Genomic DNA, 24,429 nt, shown 5'->3' with positions numbered 1-24,429 from the left:
AAAATGTGCTTAATTTAGTGACTCAACTGCTTGTTTTCAAACATATTATTTAATATATCACTAAGTTACATCAAGGGTCAAATAAAATAGAAACGGCACATTAAAGTTAAATGTTACAGTTGCATGATAATTTTTTTTGTGTGTGTGTGTGTTTACGTGCATTTTGCAGGTCTGATATAAAGTATGTTTTTGCTCAGGTGGCCAAAATGTGCGCTCAACAGAGAAAAGTTTTGCTCAGCGAGAAAAAAATTTAGAGGGAACATTGCCCTGGTCTACTCAAGATGGTCTTCCAACCTGGATAAAGGGGTGTTCAGATTGTCTAGATGGTCTCACAGCATGGTCAAATTAGTTTTCAGCTTGTTTAATTGGTTGGCCAGCACTTGACCAGTGACCAAAATGTTCTAAACCAACAAACCTGCTTTAATCTGTTTTTGTTTTTCAGCAGAGAGATACAGTATCTAAGCAAAAGCATTGTTGTACTATAACATACATGCAGTTTGAAAAAATTGTGTTCATGAAAATGATATTATCACCTCAACGTTTTGCATCGTATTAGCAGACCGCAGCTTTAAGTCATTGTGATTTGCAGTTTCTCTCTGCCATAGACAGCTGGCTCTCAGGGATTAGTGTCAAAATGCCAGGCCTCTATCTAATAGAATTCTCTCAAAACAGCCAACAGAGGCAGCCTTCGAGACAATGGCAAAACAATGACAGTGAAAGAGAGACAAAACAGAGAGAGATTACCATTTCAGCTCTAGCTTGCAAGAACATCTATGATGCAAAAACTCAGCCTCTAAGACAAGTCAACACTTTGGGAGGTCACGACTGCCAGGAAGAGAGACGGACCTGGAAAACTTTATGTAGATCATCTGGGACCCAGCCATTTGTGGTTACTTTATTGGGTTCAGGGTGGAATAGGGTTTAATGCTGCACCAACTGGTGTTTGTGGAACTGACTGGCTTGGATTCCAAGACACAATCTGTACGTTCTGTTGCCAAGTACGATTATCGCTCAGAGCCAAACCATCCCTTCTCAAAAATCACTATGAATAATTCTGTAATTATATCATATCAATTCCAATGATGTTTGTGAAGGGATAAACTTATGATCTGAGAAGATTTTGCCTGGTTGACAAGGTTTCAAAAGTTTGGTCTTGAGAAACATGAACATCCAGAGTCATAATAAGCTGAAATATCAAGGACTCTGATATGTCCTTATATAAGCTGATTTTAAGTGCTTCTTGTCAGTGGTATTTTACTACTAATTATATTTTATTACAGTATTTATTAAAGTTTTGAATAAGCTTTTATTTTTATATTTCGGTTTCATTTTAAATGTAGTTTAAGTTTTAGTAATGTGTTTAGTATGTGCTTTTGGCATTTATATTAGTTCTCTGTTTAGCTTAAGCTTAAAGGTGCAATAGGTGATTTTCTACAGAAACATGTTTTGCTGTGCTGGTTGAAAGTCTCCTCATATTCTGATAGCAATTGCTATGTTAATCGGTCTTAATGTATTTTTATATATATTGTCTGTGGAAGGTGTAGGACCCTAAAATGTTTGTCCAAACTTTATATTCAGTCCGAATGAAATAATACAATGTCCTTACAATGTCAGCGTGTTCACGCAGATATCATACGTCATCAGTTTATACAAATTACAGACAGACGTCAGTCACGGAGCACCACAAACAGCAGCCATCTTTTACAGTTCCAATCGAATCAAAACTAGTTTATGCTGCATTCACACCATAACTACCATATCGTTGCTGCCCGATGAAACTCACGTATGTCCAAAACGGTTACTTTTCAGGAAGTGAAAAAAACACTGTATTTCAAAAGCAGTTGAATGAAGCGTTGTCATACTTGGTACGGCATCTTTACATCTAACCATATTCTTGCTAGTGTAATGATATAATCCACATTTGACCAAAATTGAGTTTAAATGGACATACGTGCATATTTTACAATAACGGTGGTCGATACGCGTTCTTCCGATCATTAATTAGAATGGCGCGTTTCATATTGACAGATGAATACGCTCAGTTTATTAAATAGCCTACGTCTTAGTTTATTAAATACGCTTAGTTTATTTAATATTAATTATACATTTATTAAATGTCTCTTGCAAACTATGAAGGGACAATGAATCAATACACTGACATGGTAATGCTAGACAGATACTTTGTTTGCACAGTCCTACCGTAATTTTGTCACTCCTAGACGTACGTCTGGCATCAGGGGGAAAACTTTTACCTCGATAAAGCAAAGTCATTGTCTCACCAGGCTATGTTTATTTGGCAATGTAACCTCACAGTGTTATTCGGCTATCCAGTGCTGAGCTTCGATGAAACTTCACGAGACCGGCGAGATGCTTCCACAGGGCGGGAGATACGCGGCGTGATTGACAGCTTTGACACCAAATGGATATACGTGAAAATCAGATGACATGATTTCACAACTTTTCATTGGCCATTTAGATATGTGAAGCATACTGTATACGGAAATGAACCTGGACATTCAATCCGTCGAAAAATCTCAAAATCTGCAAAATGGACATACATGGTTTTCATCGGACAGTGACGATATTTAAAGGATTGGTTCACTTTAAAATGAAAATTACCCCAAGCTTTACTCACCCTCAAGCCATCCTAGGTGTATATGACTTTCTTCTTTCTGATGAACACAATCGGAGATATATTAATAAATATCCTGACACATCAGAGCTTTATGATAGCAGTTAGCGGGATCAACGAGTATGAGCTGAAGAAAGTTCCTCCATCCACATCCATCCATCATAAACTTACTCCACGCAGCTCCGGGGGGTTTATAAAGACCATCTGAAGCAAAGCGATGCATTTGTGTAAGAAAAATATCTATATTTAACAAGTTATGAAGTAAAATATCTAGCTTCCACCAGACTGCCTTCCGTATTCAACAAGTACACGATTATGATGGATGGATGTGGATGGATGCACTTTCTTCACCTTACTCATTGATCCCGCTTACTGCCATTATAAAGCTTGGATGCGTCAGGATATTTATTAATATAACTCAGATTGTGTTCATCAGAAAGAAGAAAGTCATATACACCTAGGATGGCTTGAGGGTGAGTAAAGCTTGGGGTGATTTTCATTTGAAAGTGAACCAGTCCTTTAATTACAGTAAATATGGTGTGAATGCACGGACACACACGTCTCCCGGACATCCAACCAACTCAACCAACCAGATGATGACTTTGAAACTCCTGAAGTGTTTCTAGTTAAGTGTGCCATATGCATCAGATGTTCAGCCAATGGTCTGTGGGCGTGACGTCTGAGGCTGAGACTAGTGTATTAATAATGACAATGGAGAAAAAAACTCTGCCAAGTAGTTTATTAGCTTATCGTAGGCTGTTTATAGTTGCAAAGCTACATAGAAACATTGATATAGAATGTACAGTTATAAACATGCATTTACTGATATTGTGCTGCAGCTTAGAACATGCCACTTTTGAACTATTCTGAACTTCAATGACACAGTTTATAAAAAGAGCAAATAAAATATAATCAGCAAGATATTTCTCTCTTTTAATGTAGTACCAGTTAGAAACACTTTTGTAATTCAAGGCTTTAAAATGAACATCTTTGGATCATAGATTTATTTCTGAAACGTGATAGAATTTTTATGTAGCTCTTAATAATTCAGTAAAACACATCATTTTGCTCTTTTAAATGTCAGAATGAAACAGCATCTGTAATGGATGTTACACGTATTCCATCCCTTTTAAAGAGCACGGCAAAGGTTTAAAACCAGACGTCAATTATTCTGACCATAAACTTCAACAGTTCAACACAAAGACTAATGATTCTGATTAGGAACAACCATCTGGCACTCACTATCTGGTATAATGGATATATTCTGTGCGATTCTTCAGTGTCATATTCTTTGGGTGTCAAACGACATAGCATTTGATGTCCCTTGTGCTGGAAACAAGCCTTGGGTCAATCCCATTCTAATTAGCATAGAATGAGAGGAGACATAAGACATTTTTAGGTGAATTTCCAAAGGGAAAGAAGTCTTCCTCCGCACTGACAACCTTTTAAACACAGTTCACTTGCTTTCCACCTTTCCCCTCTGGGAGGTCTGTATGAAAGAGGTGACAAAAGGCGAAGGTGGTGCCTTGGTGTCCAACATCCAATTATCGCCCGTACTCTTATTCAGCAGATGTGATTTGCGTGTCACTGGTGGGTACTCCTGCGGTAATGAACCCAGTTTTGTATTACTGTACTTATGGGATATGTTGACCTTTGTCATGTTAACTGAAGTCAAACCTCCCCCCCCATTGTTTCTCAGGTCTAGCCAAGCCCATGGGTCTGGTGGAGGGTCCGGGAGGTCTAGGACAGGGCGGTGCAGCTGCCACGCTGGGGGAGGACAGCCGAGAGAGCGAAGGGAGGTACGAGGAGTACGGCTACAATGCCCAACTGAGTGACCGCATCTCTTTAGACAGGAACATTCCGGACTACAGGCCGAAAAAGTGAGTATGCTGCAATGACTTTAAACACAGAACATGCCCTTGGAGGTTGAGATAAGAAAAGACGTCTAGGCGAGCCGCAGTGTGCAGAGGGATTTTGTTCTACTCTGGCACACACTCCTAAAAAAGGCTGAAATTTAATTTGTCTGATGCATTCAATTTATTTTTCAGATGTTTGTACATTGTAAAAAAAGAATTGTTGGTTTAACTTAAAAAAGTAAGTAAGTTACCTGGTTGTTTTAAAATTTTGAGTTCATTGAAATTGAAAATTTGAGTTAACACAATGAAGGTGATTGGTTTAATCAACAGAAACTCAACATATTATGTTATCTGAATCACATAAATTAAGTTGACTTGACAAAAGAAAAAAATGTGATAAATCATGAAAATATATATTTATTTTTTTTACAGTGCACTAATGTTATTTTAGTACCATTGAGACACTTATGGTTTTCATTAATAGTTTGAATTTGTTTTTATTTTTATTTTTATATTTTCCATTTTAATTTTATTTTTTGTTAGTTTTATTATTTTTTGTGTTTTTGTCTCTTTTTTTTACATGTCTATATAGTTTTTATTCATTTTTTTTTAGTTTTAGTTGGTTTAGTACATCAAGTTAAACTAAATTAAAATGACAAATGTTTCTTTGGGAACTAGCTAAAATAAAATAAGTTCAATTTTTTAAATATGTTTTTAAATATTTTTTTTTATCTAGTTAGCGTTTATTTTATTTCAAATAACAAAAAATGGTTTTAATTTTAGTAATAATGGTTTTAGTTTTTTCCAACTATAATAACCCTGTTTTTTGCATTGAAAATATGAAGCAATTAAATTCCACATATTCTTCAGGAATGACAACCCTAATGTCATTCCAAAGATATATGACTCTCTTTATTCTGTGGAACACAAGAGAAAAAAAGTTTGTATACATTGTTTTATTTATTTACCTACTTTTTATATCTTTCACCTTTTTTCTTGCCATATAGCTGTGGTAGTTAGCATGGCATTTAAACTATAAAAAAACAAACAAACATTTTTTTTTTTTCCATTAAAAATGAAAGTTAATTGGGTCTGATGTTGATTTGGATCCCAGTGACTTTCATTGTATGGATAAAAACTTTTAAACTGTCCCTCAAAATATCTTCTTTTATGATCAAAAGTAGAAAGAAAGGTTTGTAATAAATGTTTGGAACGACATGGGGCTGAACAGAATTTTCTTTTTTTTTGACTAACTATCCCTTTAATTATTTACAGAATATGTTCACAATATATTTGAGATCATTCTCTCCATTTTGTGATATGTTTTAAAGGAGAAGTAAAATTTGGAGTGGTGTGCAACAAAATGCGACTTTATTGGCTGCTTTGACCTGTCCTGCCATAAATGCCATGGCCCAACTGCACTGCAGGGTTGATTTTCAGACAGCGTTATACAAAGAAAAGGGGTTTATAAATAGCCCAGTGGCTGAATCACTCCCCACATTTTAGCATTACAACGCCCTTCAGGGAAGAAGCACATTCATAGAGTCAATAGCTAGCAGTGAAAAAGCATTGTGTTAGACAAAGGAAATATCACTGTGTGGAATAGTATCCCTGCCCACTAGGATAGTGTTAATGGTAGGAATGTTAATAATGCAGAAATAGTCCATGGGTATTTTATATCAGGGCAAAACGACCTTAGAAACAGCACTGGAATATTAATGGTCATTCATAATATGTTATATATTTAGAACATGACTCAAAGCACAGACCCAGTGATTGAGAGGAGATAATATAGGCTATCCATATCTGCTTTTGATAGCTAGCTTGGTTTGTTGTGGTTAATGGTGGTCAACTTTAAAAACTAAAGATAAAAATATGCATTGTTTTTCAAATATTCTAGGCAAAAGTTGCTTTTATCATACTGATGGGTCTGTGTGTCATTTTAGCCATTGTAGATAATGGAGGTTGTCTTGCTATTGCTATTCTGAAGCCGCTGTAGTTGTTGTGATTCAAGCTGTGTGTAAATCACGATTCATTGTGTGTGTGCATCTTGGCAAAAATGCTTCCTGCTTGCATCGCTGATAAACACAATCATTCACGCTCCTGTACACATAAATGTGTTACCTAAGATATCTCCCTCTGACTTGCACAATCCAAGCCATCACAAATCCGACCCTCACTCTGCACGAGGGGAAGGAACTATTATACACCTCTGTGAGAATGAAAACTTAATTGTAATAATGATTTCTTTAACATGTACTGTAGAGAATTGTGATAAATAATTCACATGCTCCTTGTTTGGTAAGAAACATGACAAAAATAAATGAACATGTCGGCTTGCAGGCCTTACTTTCATAATTGTGCTTGTATCACTGTGAAATGTGTTTGTATCGTTCTCATGTGTAGTGCTAAAATACCAACCTGATCTCATGGCAATTCGTATGCATTTCACAAGGTGGGTAATTCATATGAATTCATACGTTTTTTTGCTAAATTGTACATATTTTACGAGTTGACAAATTCGTATGAATTCATATGAATGACCTATCTCAAACCCCGCCCCTAAACCTACATGTCGTGCGACTTCATATGAGTGAGGTCGTACGAATTCATACGAATTAACCACCTCGTAAAATACGTACAAATTGGTCGTGAGATAGCGTTGAAAATACGTGTTTACACTAGCATTCAAAAGTTTAAGTCCGTAAAATTTTTCTGAAGTCTCTTATGCTCAACAATTTATTTGATTAAAATACAGTAAAACTGTAATATTATAAAATATACTGTACATACAAAATATATCTGTTCAAAAGAGCATTTATTTAAAATAAAAACCTTTTGTAGCATTATAAATTGTCACTTTGGATCAATTTAACCCTTAAATGCATACCTCGGGTCTTTAGTGACTCGTCATTCACTACCCTCCTCCTCGTTAATTTTTTAAAGTTAGACATCAACCTTCTTGGTATTCCTCAATCAATTCATTATAAAGAATATAACAAGAAAAAAATCATAAAATTATAAAAGAATGCCTATTTTTGTATTCATTTTTTGTAAAAATTGTATAGGGTCGCAAACGACCCGAAGTGTGTATGAGTGTACATATATTTTTTCTGCAGGACAATAATTGAATCTTAGATAACAGAATAAGTGCAATTCACCTTTATTCCACAAGGTGGCAATGTCTGATACACAATGCTGAAGTGACGACTCATTCAGACAGAAAACTAAATAATAAGAAACATGAAATGGCTCAGCAATTTACTGCAGAGCGAGTACTGAACACAATCAAATATGACTGTAACTGTCACTGGATGGATCTGGTGAAGCTGTTGGCGATTGAAATATTGATTTTGAAGATGTTGAAAATTATATAGTTCTGAGAATATGTTTGAGATCGCGAATGGGCTCATATTCGTGACCTCAAACATAAAACTAGTCCATTATTTGCTGAATTTACTGGGAAATGAGCTCTGACGAGGACAGTGATAATGGCATAAAACATCTGCTCAAACTGAGCCCTTTCAAGCTCCAAAAGGTAACAAAATACGATTTATTTTATTCTTCTGTAATTGTTACTCTAATATCAGAGGAGTTTTATATTATCATGACGGGTAGAGATCATTCCGTGTTAGATATAGATCCGGGTCGATAAAGACCCGAATATGTAAGAATGATTGGCGAAACAGTCATGCACAGTCCTGTTAATGCTTCCTTTTTGAATAAAATGTTTTTTTTTTCTTCTTTTTTTTAAATATTACTGACCCCAAAGAGATTAGAAAATGGAAAATTCACTTTTTTTCATCAGTGTTGGATTGCACACATTATTTTCTGAATAGTTAAGTTTTCTAGTCAAGTCAAGTCATCTAATTTCAATAGCAACAATGTCTAACAAGACATTATGAATTGCTTACATATAAAACATTTATCATTTTAGATATATTGTTATGCTACTGAGATTCAGTAGCATAACAACTGGTAGGCCTTTAACATATGTTGAAGTGTTAAAGTAAATTATCTGCACAGAATGAAGAACTGTTCATTTAAAACAATACCTTGCTCGGGAGCATTGAAAAGAGTGTGGCTTTTTGTTCTTTTACACCTGGTATTACAGTTTTTCTCAATCGATTTGACACATTTCTCCAAACTCAGGTCATTGTTCTCAAAACAGTTAAAGGTGCCCTAGAACAATATTTCACAAGATGTAATATAAGTCTAAGGTGTCACCAGAATGTGTCTGTGAAGTTTCCGCTCAAAATACCCCATAGATTTTTTTATTATACCATGTTTTACCTGCCTATTTTGGGGTGTAATTAAAAATGTGCTGATTCAATGTGTGTACACCTTTAAATGCTTGTGCTTTCCGCCCCCAAGCTTGCAAGAGTCACAACTCTATAATACATTGCACAAACAATAGAATAAGTTCACACAGCTAATATAACTCTCAAAATGGATCTTTACAAAGAGTTTGTGATGCAGCATATCAGATCACCTAAGTATGGTAATTATTTTTATGTTTACATTTGATTCTGAATGAGTTTGATGGTGCTCCTTGGCTAATGGGCCTAATGCTACACTGTTGGAGAGATTTATAAAGAATAAAGTTGTGTTTATGAATTATACAGACTGCAAGTGTTTAATAATGAAAATAGCGACGGCTCTTGTCTCCGTGAATACAGTAAAAAACGATGGTAACTTTAACCACATTTAACAGTACATTAGCAACATGCTAACGAAACATTTAGAAAGACAATTTACAAATATCACTAAATATATCATGATATCCATCTGCCATTTTCACTATTGTCACTGCTTGTATGCTTCAAAATACCTGCACAGCTGAATCATCAGACATTCTGCATCTCCACGACGTTAATACTTCCTTGCCTTGAACATGGGCTAGTATATGCAAAAGTTGGGGGGGCGTACATATCAATGATCCTGACTGTTGCGTCACAGTTGGTGTTATGTTGAGATTCGCCTGTTTTTCCGTGGTGTTTTTCATGCACAAGATTTACATATGAAGGAGGAAACAATGGTGTTTGAGGCTCACTGTATGTCATTTCCATGTACTGAACACTTTATTATTCAACTATGCCAAGGTAAATTCAATTTTAAATTCTAGGGCACCTTTAGCACAGTAATCTGAACACTTTGTAATTGTCCTAAACAGGTCGTAAGTTTTCCTTCATTTCATGCAAATTTTAAATCACATGCATCATTTTCTCAAAACACTGTGCACAAAATTCCCAAATGTTTTCACAGTAGTTCCTACATCCAACCAAAACTTTAATATATAGGACGAAAACAATTGCAGCTTTTATTGGTTTTACAAAAATCACAATCATTTGTGCACCACTTTTCCAAACACAACAAACAAAGCCCCAAATAAATATCTGCTGAGTTAGTAATACACACAACACAGGAAATGCAAATTTCCTAATCATTTACACAGCTATCTTAATTACGAAAACTATAAAAAGGGGAAAGAAAAACAACAACAACAAAAAGAAGAATGGGAAAAGGAAGAGATGTAAGACTGAGAGGTTTTGGCTGGGATAGAGGAAGGGTAATACTGAGAGGAGAGGAGCAGTGGAAGAGGTAGAAAGAGATGAGGGGAAAGGAATAGATATAGGAAGAGGAGATGGAGCAAGAAGAGTTGAGGATGTATGAGAAACAAGAAGAGCTGAGGATATACAAAGACGAGAAGAGGCCAGAGTAGAGGAAGAAGATATGGTAGAGTGGAAGGCAATGGTATTAGTGGAAAGAGCAAGAGAAGAAAATATAAAAAAGACATGGACAGAGGGAAAGAGAAGAGCAAAGTGTAAGAGGAGGGAGGAGAGGTAGAAGAATAGGGTACAGACGAGATTCAAATGAAATCAGAGCCAACCTAATTGCCCATGACATAAATTATTTTTTTTCCCTGAGAGAAGCTGGACAGATAGTTCAGCCCAATATAAACATTGTGCCACAGTCAATGTGCCTGGACAACAAGTGCTCCAATCCACTGATGGTGTGGCACACAACACTGTCTTGGGGCTGTACAACACAGAAAGGCTTCTAAATTGTTCAAACTCATCAATGAAATCAACTTTCCACAGGGTGATCAGGAGCAAACTGAGCAAAATTGTGTTGTCCACTTTCACCATTCAGCACTGGTACAAGAATGGTTTGAGCATCACCCACATTTCAGGATGGTGTTCCTTACAACATATTCTTCTCTTGGAGATGGAAAGCATATGATCACAACCCTTACAACCAAGTAAGTCTTCTTCAAGTGATGGAAGAGGCTTGTGGAGAAGTTGAGGCACAAGGATGGATCCAACATTCACTGCTTTTTTTCCCACGATGCATGATTCGTGAAAATATATGCTGAGATGTTGAAATGTGTCAAAAACTGTAAGATGCATTTTGGTCAATCGGATCACAAGTGGACGATGCTAAATACAGGTGTAAATGGGGTGTAAAACGTTTTGAGCTTGTCCACTTTCAACCACTTCCAGAGGTAGTCGAAAAAGCATTCGACCGGACGGCTTTCGTAGTGTAGACGCTCATGTGGTCGATTGTGTTCGAACAACCACAAAAGACCGCCTACTGACCTAATGCATAAACATTATGTTAAGCGCACTAGCCAGACGGGATTTAAATTTTGCCGGCTGAAGACCCAATTTTGGTTTGATGATGAAAAACTTACCAAGCACAATGTTCTCTTGCTGTTCCTGATTTCTAACGTCCTGTGGATATTAGAGCAGAAAGCTGCTGCTCTCTGTGTGTTTTTCCATCATCTCCGGTCACGTTCATATGTAAATTCTATGAGCTTATTTCATCCATTAGGTTGAAGGATCTGCAAAAAAACCCATATATTGACCCACCCATAGACCACAACATCACATCATCATTCAGTCTCTACTCTACCTGAACAGCAAACAAAAAACTGAGGAAAGTACACAACCCTCAAAAGTTTGGGGTCAGAAAGAACTCTTTTTAATATTTATATTCAGCAAGGATCCATTAAATCGGTTAAAAGTGAAAGTCAAGACATTTGCAATGTTATAAATCAAATAAATGCTACTAATGCTATACCTTCTATTCATCAAAGAATCCTGAATAAAATGTATCATGGTTTCCACGAATATTTTAAAGGGTTAGTTCACCAAAAAATGAAATTTCTGTCATTAAGTACTCGCCCTCATGTTGTCCCAAACTCCTAAGACCTTCGTTCATCTTCGGAACACAAATTAAGATTTTTGATGAAATCCGAGGGTATCTGAACCACACATAGGCAGCAACATCATTGCACCTTCTGAGGTCCAGAAAGACATTAAAGACATTGTTAAAATAGTCAACGTGACTAAAGTGATTCAACCTTTCAGCATTTAGCCAGCAGTATTTAGCCTCAGAGTGGCTTGTTCCTCTGACGCAAATCCCATGCAAAGAGTTGTTGATGTGTTATTTGGCTAATTGAAGAGTCATTCTCCAAAGGTCTTTGATGTCCAGAAGGGGCAGTGCATTGATGGCCATTTCTCTTTAATGCATATTTAATTGCAGATCTCCAGGATACCTTGTTCTTCACTCTCTCTGGCCGAAGGTCTAATTGATGTATTTTCTCAAATAAAGGCCGCATATTTTCATGCAGGCACAATAAAAGTAGTCTCTTAAAAAGGTCAAGCTGACCTTAGCTCAAAGTACTTGATGCAAATTAATTTACCGCCAACCAAAGAAAGCAAATCAATATAACTACATCAAAGAGCCATTTTATTATTGACTCAGCAAAGGATAAAGCAGGAAACTGTATAAGAAGATTGAACAATCACAAATGAATGAAATTTATTGGCACATTGTGCATATGGCATGAGGAGAGTGTTTCTGTATTGAGACAACATGTGTAAAAGAATCAATGGATTGTTCTTCTTTTGAGCCTTTATTTAGCAGGAATGAGATCAAAAAGGTGTTGAGATCTATCAACACTCCTTTTTCTTCTACTGATGAGACGTTATCAGTGAAAACATGGTGTGGTGACAAGGCAAATTATGTTTTTTTTAGCAGAGGTATATGATCACAATCAGAAAGCTGCTTCCAGACTGGAACCAGAATGGAAAGGAAGTGTTAGAGGTTAATGTGAAGTCTTATGGAGAGAAATGATTCAGGGAGAGGCAGAGGGAAGAGAGAGAGAGAGAGAGAGAGATGGGAATACGTCTTAATCTAGGTGTCTGTTTCTGTCATGCTTTGTTCCAGGTCAAATTATGATAACTGGACAGCCAGCTTTGGCTCTATTTCACACGGATGAGTCCATCTCTCATCCTGTTACAGCCCGCAGCTGCCTGCCCCTGTCCAGCGGTACAAATTCAGACTTGAGCAATGGCCTAGATTGCAGGTAGTAACTAGAGCAATGAAAGTGTAACATTACTCATGGTCGTGAAGCTAAATGAATACATGACACAACGCAGCCCACATTGTATGGAAAAGCATATTTTTCATTTGAAACGGGTAAATATGTGAAATATATATATATATAGTATCTCACAGAAGTGTTAATATTTTATTTTACTCTAATATTTTATTATTAACTTTTCATGTGACAACACTGAAGAAATGACACTTTGCTACAATGTAAAGTAGTGAGTGTACAGCTTGTATAACAGTGTAAATTTGCTGTCCCCTCAAAATAACTCAACACACAGCCATTAATGTCTAAACCGCTGGCCACAAAAGTGAGCACACCCCTAAGTGAAAATTGAAAAAGGAAAAATTGCCTCTAAATGTCCAATAATTCGCCACTTTTTTCCGCAGCTAAAGAATCCAGAAGAGCCGGCTTCGGGTGGGGGGGGGCATATTTGTTTGTCCCCCATAGACAAACAAATATGGACGTAGTGTTCGTGATGTCACCTGTAGGTTTCTGAAGAACATTTTCAAAACCTAAAGCTGGCTGTTTGACACTATTCTTTAAGAGCTGCTGTGCAGCCAAAATAATGTACCAGTTATCAATGGTACAACAGCAGACAAATGGCTAGTGGTGACCGCCTCGGCAATCCACCTGTCACTCAAGTGACCACTCCCTTAATTATGCAGAACTTTAAGGCTTAATATAATTTAAACGGATGAGTTATTCACCCCCCTCACAGTTGTCATGAAAGGCAAAATTAGCTATATAGACCAAAACCACAATTTGTACCAGGCTGTAAACATGTTTTTTTTCTGCTGTAAAGTTGGGCATTTTAACATGAGATTAAATGAGATTCTGCTCTCTTTTGGAGCCTGTCCCTAGCAGCCAGTCGATGAATTGCAGTTTAAGTGTCTTCTGTATTGGCTTCAAGAGAAACAGGGGCAAGTTGCTGCTTGGTTACCCCCAACACTGTATATATGATCACATGATCACTATCATAATTTATGTTCATTTTTGTACACTCTAACTGATATAATATAATATAATATAATATAATATAATATAATATAATATAATATAATATAATATAATATAATATAATATAATATAATATCATATTACAGGTTTAACTTTGTGTGTAAACCTTTGTTATCATGATCTTTATATGTTGTAGATGTTTATGAATATTTGTACTCAAACAATCAAAGATTACAAATGTTTAGAAATAGGCTTGTTTTCAAGTGTTGATGTGTTGTTTTTGCACAATTGTGATTTCACCTGAACGCAGCGGTGCTTTTCTTTGTGATAACACGTAGAAGGATTTACTTGGATTTATTTTATGTATTCATGCACATTTTGTGGAAAAATACAGCTGGTGACATCAGTTTTGTATTCATGTTGCTTTGCATGAGCAATTGAGGAAGGAAAAAAAAAAAGGGATTGGAAAAACAGCGACCTGCTGGGAAGCAGAAAAAAAAAAAAAAATGCTTTAATGGCCTGATCAATCAAACCTTCCTTATGCTGCGATGGCTTCAAAACTACATGGTATTAGAGGACTGTTATAAATATCCTTGAATGATATTTGCACAGCTGTCACTGTTGAAACTATCATAATATTTTGTTTTTTATGCACTGGATGTTAGCCATAGCTGCATGCTCGCTTTAGTACATTCTGATTTAAGCAATATTCCATAATCATGCAATCCTAGAACTGATCGTTTGACTTAGAATTTTTTTGAGATTAAATGATTTTAATATATCTGTATAGTTTTTAATATTTTTGTTATTTCAGTTTAAGTTTTACTACATTTTTAACTAAATGAAAATGAGAAAAATGGCAACTTGCTTTTTTGTTTTGTATTTTATTTCAAGTAACATAAATGTTTTTTTTTATGGTTTTTGTTTCAGTTAAAGCCACTTTTCTCATGGAACATTGCTGGATTTATTATAAATGATTTATCTGTGCACATCATTAGTTTTCTAATGTGCCCTCTTAATATTTAATAAAAATCTATTTGTATAGTGTATTCATTGTGTGCATAATGTGATTTACCAACTAATGTGAATTGTGATTTGAACATCTTTGGAATAAACCTACTCTTAGTGTTGCGTCATTTCAGGCTGACTGTTGTCCACCTGCAGGTACAACACTGAACATCACCATTACTGACTCACTATGTCTACGTGGCTCTTTCACACATGTGAGTGTGTGGGTGCAAGTGTGTAAATTCCCACAGGGAAAGCTGTTGCTCCAGATTGGGTGAGGGGATTTTCACGGAGGGGGTCAGAGCCATTAAATATTATTGACTGGCACCAGGGGAATCAAGGAACATTATGGGGGTTATTATTATTATTATTTATTTTATTTTATTTTCAGTTTAATGGACTTGAGGAATTCTTAGTAAGGCATATCTCAAGAAATATAGGTTTTTATGCTGGTTTGTCTGTGTACTTTTATATAACAAACATTTTTTGGGGTCTTATTCATGATGAGCAGAATGAATTTTTGTAAATCCATGAATCCATTCTTGCATAAACTGTTGTGCTGAACTGAGCAGTTTATGTAAGAATTTTTTGGGTTTTTTTGTTTTTTAAAATTGATTTACACAGGAATCGTTCTGCTCTTTTTCATGATGAAACCCAACTACAGAGGTAAGCAATGTTAGCCTAATAGGCAACTAGGTAACTTATGTATTCAAGGCCAGGGGTTCTCAACCTTGACCTTCAAGGTTCACTTTCCAGCAGAGTTTAGCTCCAACCTTACGAGTAATCCTGAAGACATTGATTAGCTTGTTTAGTTGTGTTCAAGGCTTGACATTAACGTTTTTGCTCAAGAGCCACTGTGGCTTGTGGTTTTCCAAATTTAGCCATTCAGCATTTTCACTGGCCACAATTTTGTTGTTGTTGTTGTTGTTTTTAGGGGTGTTACAATACACTTAGCTCACATGACAATATTGGGCTCATGAGAATATTTTCATGCTATTTTTAAGAAATCTTCAATGTCTTTTATTTGACTGAAAGTCACACAATGCAAAACAATACAGGTGCATTTTGAAATGTTTTAACTAATGTAGGGCTGTTATTATTAATTATTTCAGTAATTGAATAACCAGTTGATTATTTTGATGATTCATTGAGTAATCAGATTTTTTTGTTTGTTTATTTATTTATTTATTTTTTTTTTGTGGTAATAAAATTATACTTAAGTGAACAATACCCTTTAAAATGACTTAAATGCATATTTAAAAAAGAGGCAATATTAATTGGTTTAAATAAAGTATCAAAAGCAAGTAATAATTTATTTTATCAAATATCACTGTTAAAATGCATAGTGTAATATATGGTATATAGTAATATATATTATAAAAATGCCTGCAGAGGGCACCAATGGCCTGGTGAATGTTGTTGTTACAGTTTACAGCATGATCAAATTCTTGTTAAATATTGGCCAAACAACATTTAATTAAAATGTCCACTTAATCTTTAATATTTGGTCTTTACAATGAAAATGTTACAGCCACTGTAATTTCTTGAACAAGAATATGTGGACATCAAAACATGCAAACTCGAAGTGAGGGTTTAAACTTTTATTTTGAAATTACGATGAACAACAATCTGCATATTTAGAAACATAATGATGTATTCTCCTGTACTGGTGTAGGTTTATAAATGATTTACTTTACAAATCTGGTGAAATGACGCACGTTGTGTTCCCAGACGTTATAAGCAACCCAAACTCACAGCATATGCAGACATGGAGTTTGTTAACCGAGCTGCTGAGACGCACTCTGCACATTTACATTTACTCTGAAACCCTCAGCGCATATATATTCATTTAATTTAATATAAAATTTGGCAGGTGTTAATGTCAAGCCCTGGTTGTATTTGATTAGGGTTGAAGCTAAGCTCTTCAGGTAAGTGGACCTCAAAGACTGTTGGGGAAAGTTACTTTTAAAAGTACAGTATTGCGTTACTCCCTAAAAAAGTAATGAATTGTGTTAGTTACTTTTTATGAAAAGTAATGCATTACATTACTTTTGCGTTACCTTTTCTCACCTGGGCTGGGCTTGCTTGATTGTTTTTTAACAACAACAACAACAACAAAAAGTTATATTTTTGGCAAATTTAAAGGCCCTTTCACACCAAAAGTGAAACGAATAAGCCTCAGGCTGAAGGAAATGCATATTTATGCCTGCACAGTAGAAGGTGCAGCTCAAACAAACCTTTTAGCTGTGCTGATATTCTGGATTAAAGAAGAATAGGATACAGGAGAAGGAAGTTCAACACTCTTACTTCTAAATCTAATCTAAACTCCTTATTAGTATGGTTGAATTAGATCATTGAAGGTTAGCAGCAAAGACATCGGTTAATAAAATGAGATTAAATTCAATACTTATAGGTTTGCATAAAATTCTTAAAAATAAATTATTGAATTTCACTGTTTTTATTGAAGAATTTGAGGAATACTGAATGTTTTTGTGCAAGTGAGATGAGTCACATTTAGTCTAGAGCTACAATAACCATCATGTTTACACAGCGCACACAACACCTCTGCACTTTATTTCTCAAAACATGGGGACAGGTGAGCTGTCAGTCAATAAATGTGAAAAAGTAACTTGAGTTACTTATTTGAAAAAGTAACTTATATTTTGTTGTAAATTGGAAAAGTAATGCGTTACTTTACTAGTTACTTGAAAAAGTAATCTGATTATGTAACTCAAGTTAATTGAAATGCTTTACCCCCAACACTGCTCAAAGACCAGAGTTGAGAAACCCTGGTCTAGACTATACCATGAAATTAGACCGCATCTCATCCCTTCAACCGCTTACCTCCTCTCTAAACCTCCATCTTTCAAAGTCAATGCTGCAAACCCCAGTGCATAGTATGACTGACGGGTAGAGGTGCGACTCCAGGTTTTCTGATAGGCTATAACACACAAGCCACGGTCAGATCCTTTTTGCTGTTTACAGAGCCTTGGGCTAAAACAAAGGCTTTTGTGATTTCTCAGGACACCTGCAGTATTTCAGTGATATCTGTCAGACAGGAACATTTTATGCTTGTTATTTATTTATTTATTGAAAAAAAAAAAAAAAAGCCTTCACCATTCAACCTTCAGCATAAACAAACCAGAATTTGTGTTAGAATGATAGTGTGATTGTGTTAGACTAGGCACAATTGTCTGCTGTCCTCAAATCTCACAGGAAAATAATTTATGGATGTTGTAATAAATCCCATGCATAAATTGCCACACTCACTGTTTTAGTAGACCATTAGTCATCTGTGATCTGTAATTGTTGTTTTGCAGCATGAATGAAAAAATGTCCTCATTTGACACACTGTATACACCTCGTCATATTTAAAGTATTTAAGTCCTACATATACACACACACACATATATATATATATATATATACACAGTAATAATGTAATAATGTATATAATATATTATGTGTATGTAATATACACATAATGTATGTGTATATGTGTATGTGTATATATATATAATCTGCTAAATGCCAAACCAAGTCTCTGTAATCATATTTTATGAAACATAACCTACTCCTGAGCTCCATAATCCTCAGCCATATTAAAAGAGCTGAGAGTAAAGTCCACATGGGCAGGAGCCTCATGCTGTTTTCCCAGAGCTCACGACGGATAGGGAGAGATTTCACAGTGAGATGTTGATCAAGAACTTATGGTTGCCATAGTAACTAGTCAGCATTTACAGTGTGAAATAAAGGCTATGTTGGCATGCCTCAATTTTCCCCACAAGATACGGGTAAATATGGGCATGAATTTAGGGGCTTGTCAGCTTTTGTCAATAGCTAGAATGCAGAAGTGTTAGCAACACAGTCAATATTCACATATTTTTTTGGTGGCAAGACAACTAATCTTACGTTTTGAGAATTGAGGTTGTATTATATTTCTTTGGCGCCTATATACATTGTACTAATATAAGAACTCCTCTAGTGGTCCTAAATGTAAAAAATGCTTTATGTTTCTAATATATTCCAGTAAGACTATATAACTTGCATATCATGAAATTCTTATGGTCTCAACTGGAGCTGTGATGACTGAAATTCAATGGGGTTTGAGTCCTGCTCACAATGTGGAGAATAATGCAGCCTCTCCCTTTATGTGTGACATTGTTAATTTTCTTAAGGCAAGACACCACAGGTGAATAAGAAATTATTAATCACCACACATTTTGACATGATATGTTTAAATATGGAAATGAGGCATTATCTAATTAAATACGCAAAAATGAGCATACATCTCCAGAACAGAAATATGAACAATCTGAATTAGGCCAGGTTGAAAATTCTTGTTTTGTTTTGTTGACACATTAGAGTTAAAGGTTTTATATATATATATATATATATATATATATATATATATATATATATATATATATATATATATATATATATATATATATATATATATATATATATTTTTTTTTTTTTTTTTATTATTATTATTATTATTATTTTGTTTTATTTTTTTTAACAATTTCTTTATTTAAAATCAAGAAGTTACCATCTAAAGTATAAGTCTGTTTATTTTACAGATTTATTTTTTAATTAATTAAACTCAACCATGTTAAACTAGTAACAGAAAGTACCACAAAGGTACCAGAAAATGAAACACAGGAAACTGAGGGCTTCCCACACGTTACACTCTCTAAGAAATAGGTATCGATCGACCAAATGAGTCATTATCTTGTTAAATATGCACACATTTGCATACACTTCTAGAACCAAAATCTAAATATTGAATGAGGCCATATTTCATATTTTTATCTCATTTTGTTAACATATTAGAGTTAAAGGTATTTAGAAACAGGATTTTGGATATCTCTTTTTATCCATAAATCAGAAAATACCGTCAACAACAAGGAAAAAAATAAAATAAAATAAAATAAATAAATCAGGCAAATTATAAATGAACCCCTGTGTAAAATTCTTTAGAATATATGAATAAAACTGGAAAGAAACTCTTTTTGATTTACATAAATATATGTATTGCATTTGAAATCTACAGATCTAAAGGTTAATAAACTCTTAAATGTGTGTATTTTGAATGTTGTTATTCCACTATGGAAGCCGACATGTTATGGAAGCAAAATAACCCAAAATTTTAAAACTGACTGCCTTAAAGACAAGAAATTGCATTTGCATTATGTATTTTCAAAATATTTAGGTATCCAGAATATTTAGTGGAAAATACTTGATTTTAATTTCAATAATTAAAAAAAATATTATTCATTAATAATAATAATAATAATACATTTTGTTTATGTTCTAATGAATTGTGCACATGCTGGAAAATGTATTAAGATATTCAATATGGTCAATTGTAATTTTCCATCACATAAAATTATTAAATGATGAAATTATATATATAGCTGCAAACTGAACACTCTGGTGTCTGTTTTCTCCAGGTGTAAGCAGTTGACCTACACTGATGACCTTCCCCAGATCTCTGTGGTCTTCATCTTTGTGAACGAAGCTCTGTCTGTCATCCTGCGTTCTGTACACAGCGTGGTCAACCACACCCCGGCACACCTGCTCAAAGAAATCATACTGGTGGATGACAACAGTGACAGCGGTAAGGACGCATCGCCTTGTGATTCAATGAAGGACTCAATCCCTTGTGTTGCTCCAGACATAAAAGCTTTTATAAAGAAAGTGTACATAAAATGTTGTTTAAATAAACACAGCATGGCATAACAAGATAAAATATGACTAACCTGTTTTGGTATGCAGCTACAGTCTGTGTTTTGTCTGAGCAAACAAACATTTTTGTTGCTTGGTTTGAGACTGAGCTTAAAGGCTAAGAAAAAGAAGAAAAATAAACAGCAAGAGACAAACACCTCAAGAGAAAGCCTTTAGGTGTGTACTCTTGCACACAGCTCCAGGTTTATAAATAACCTTAAAAAGAAAAGACAGATTGCTCTTTTTTTTTTCTTTGAGACATTCTTACTGTTGCTACTGATCTGGTCAAAATGTGTGCAAGTATTGGACTTATGAAAAGTAGTGATGCTGAACATGTCTTAAAGGTATAGTTCACCCAAAAATGTCATCATTTACTCCCCCTCAAGTTGTTCCAAACCTGTATGAATTTCTTTGTTCTGCTGAACACAAAGAAAGGTGTTTGGAAGAATTGTAACCAAGCAGATCTCGCCCCATATTGACTGCCATAGGATTTTTTTTCTACTATGGTAGTCAATGGGGGGCAAGATCTGCTTGGTTACAAACATTCTTCCAAACATCTTTCTTTGTGTACAGCAGAACAAAGAAATTCATACAGGTTTGGAACAACTTCAGGAGGAGTAAATGATGACAGATTTATGATTTTAAATGATGAAATAATTAAATGATTTAGATTTTTGGGTGAACTATCCCTTTAACATTTTTCTTTGTGACAGCAACTCAACTGTTCTCAAAATAGTGTTTTTTTTTAGTAATTTTTCAGTGTAACATGAAAATGTTTTCTGTGTCACATTATTTATAGTATACAGCCTTAAAACCAAGCAAGTAGAGCAATAAATAATCACTCTCTTCTAGAATCTTCTTCATCTCTGTTGGGTAGTAGTTCATTTGAGTGCAGGTTTGGCTTGGGATCATAGAGGTTGCAATGGGGGGGCACTCATGAGCACCCTTCTGAAACATAAAATGATAAATGGGATACCCTACAGGCTTGTGGACCTCATGGACACGCTTGAATGAAGGCCATGAGACCAAAAGTCTGCATCGAGTGTGCCATTCGACACAGGTCTACTCTCTGAAGTATTGTTTGAAATTCATTTTAGCAAATTGGTTCATTCTGAGGATTAAAATGAAACATTTTAAATCATTTTCTTTGAGTCTCAGTAGTTCTCTGAGTCATGAATTTAAATGAGTTCCCAGAAATTGCTGTGTGATCTTTTAAGTCTTTACCAAAAAAAAAAAAAAAAAAAAAAAAAAAAAATTTGATCAGCAATACAGTAAAAATAATAATATTGTGAAATATTTTTACAATTTATACAAAAGTTCTTTTTGGTTTTCGAATTCCCCCCAGTATCAGCACTGGATCTGCTTCACTGATTGTATCACTCTGCTTGTGGCATGACGGTCGAACAATTCCACCATATTTTTTACAAATATTACTGTTGTTGTGTCACAGAATGTAGTTTTAGAGTTTTTGACAATGTACTTGTTTAGACCTCAAATATAACTCATGTATAAACATAGCTCCAATTTTACGATTTGTTTAGATGCTTCTGCAGATGCGAGCTCCATGCCGTTAGCAGCCGTTCAGTGTTCATGTATCCGCAGAGAACAGCTTCATCTCGGCCAGTCATTAGGGAATTTGCCGCTGATTTATGTAGCTAGTGGTTAAACATGAGATATAATTCATTTGGGGTATATCAAACGGGCAGTCTTTGGTCTTATTAATCTATTACTTGTTCCAGAGCAAACCGATTTGAGTTTAGGGGAAATTAAGATTCATAACTTTATATTAATGCTATATTTAAAGGGATAGTTCACCCAAAAATGAAAATTTGATGTTTATCAGCTTACCCCCAGTGCATCCAAGATGTAGGTGACATTTTTTCTTCAGTCGATCACAAATGATGATTTTTAACTGCAACCGCTGCCATCTGTCATTCAAATAATTGCAGTAGATGGGAACTTCATCTATAAGAGTGAATAAACCTTGCTTAGACAAATCCAAATGAAACCCTGCGGCTCGTGACGACACATTAATGTCCTAAGACACGAAACGATCGGTTTGTGCGAGAAACTGAACAGTATTTATATAATTTTTTACCTCTAATACACCACTATGTCCAACTCCATTCAGGACTCCTTTAGTGATGTCTGATCGCGCTCTGACAACGGCAGTGATGTCTCATGTCTCAATTTGATTGCTTGTGTCTATTTCCTATTATCTAATGGTTATTGTTGTTCATTGAAATATTATTGTTCAATGAATATAATTTGCTTTATAAATAATATGCCGTATTTGGTATTGAGAAAGGGTCCATTAGTGATTGTGATTTTAACTTCAGTGAAGACTTTGAAAGGGACTGGTTGTAAACAAGGAAGCTGTTTTAGCGCTATCATGGGAAATCTTTTTAAAGGACAAAGACAAAGATATTGCTTTCCTCAGTGGATGTTCAAACTGATTTTTTTTAATAATGGATATAATATTATGGACATCGACCTGAAGAATGAATGCTATATCAGATGCAGGTAATACACTCGTTTAGTTGATCTCTCTCTCATAATACATTACTACTCTACATAATACGATAAGCTTAAATTAAGGGACTCAACGTTCCTTTATTACTAATTCTAAAGTGATGTTTTAGATTTAGTAACAGAGGCTTGGGCTCAAAACTGTCAACTTGAGATTTGAATCTGTGGCAGAAGGAGGAGTTCCTCACAAAAGAGGGTTTTTGTTGTTTCTTATTAATTTACTCACTTGTGCTTTCGAATTGTCGTATAAACCCAATCATTTAAAATAACCGATTTCTAATGTAATATATTTTAAAAAGTAATTTATTCCTGTGATGGAAAAGCTACATTTTCAACAGCTATTACTCCACTCTTCAGTGTCAAAATGGTTAAGCTGGTTTGGTACTCAATAAACATTTTGCTTTTATTAATATTTTTTTGTAAAAACAATTCAAAAGCTCGGGGTAAGTAAGATTTAAATATTAATACATTTTTATTCAGCAAGGATGCATCAAATTGACCAAAGAATCCTGAGAGGATAATGGTTTCCACAAAAATATTAAGCAGGAAAAACTGTTTTTAGCATTGATAATAATAAGAACCATTATTATTAATTAAGCACCAATAATTCTTGATAATAACTGAGCACCAAATCAGCATTTTAGAATGGAGGATCACGTAACACTGAAAATTCAGGAATAAATGACATTTTAAAATAAATTAAAATAGAAAACAGGTTTAAATTGTAATAATATTTATTACAGTATTTTTGATCACATAAATGCATCATTAGTGAGCACTTCTTTCAAAAACGTTATTTATTTGTTTTTAATTATACTTTTTCTAAATGCTAGTGTACTCCTAAATGTTGACAAAATGTCCCTTTAAGCAGACACAATCAAAATGGCAGTACTTCTTAATCTTGATTGCGAACAAAAAGAGATACCCACACAGGGGGAGCATTGTGGAGAACGGATGACTTACGGCATCGCTATCTTCCCAATTTGCTGTTATCTTACACAGTCAGCTTCTCTGGATGTGTTGTTGACTGTTTCTAATTTCATATGCTAATTTCCTGCTGATGTTTCAGCTTCTTCCAGCTGACATTAAACTGTTAACATGCAAAGGTTGCCTGCTTGACCTTTTCTCAGCGCTGTAGCTTGTCGTCTCTGGTTTAGCGCTCACGCCCAAAAAAACGACTGGAAGTACAGACACCCTCAACACTTGAATAATGAATTGACCTTAGCGAGCGTGTCTCTGTCCCTCTAAGTCTCTTGTCCATTATGAAGATATTTAATAGAGTGCCGTGCTCGTGTTACACTATTCGCTGA

At 35.0% G+C, this 24,429-nt stretch overlaps 1 protein-coding gene across 1 annotated transcript in view; it reads left to right on the top strand.

Annotated features, from left to right (window-relative positions):
- galnt9 (polypeptide N-acetylgalactosaminyltransferase 9) overlaps positions 1–24,429 on the top strand; it is a 127,290-nt gene that overhangs the window by 15,474 nt on the left and 87,387 nt on the right. Inside the window, exons 2-3 of the mRNA XM_067406933.1 lie at positions 4,332–4,512; positions 20,317–20,483. Of these exons, the coding sequence (XP_067263034.1) occupies positions 4,332–4,512; positions 20,317–20,483 (348 nt within the window). The remainder of the gene's footprint in view (positions 1–4,331; positions 4,513–20,316; positions 20,484–24,429) is intronic.

The sequence above is a fragment of the Chanodichthys erythropterus genome, chromosome 13, assembly GCF_024489055.1.
Source record: "Chanodichthys erythropterus isolate Z2021 chromosome 13, ASM2448905v1, whole genome shotgun sequence".
NCBI classification, from domain to species: domain Eukaryota; kingdom Metazoa; phylum Chordata; class Actinopteri; order Cypriniformes; family Xenocyprididae; genus Chanodichthys; species Chanodichthys erythropterus.
This window is presented reverse-complemented; position numbering and strand designations above follow the sequence as displayed.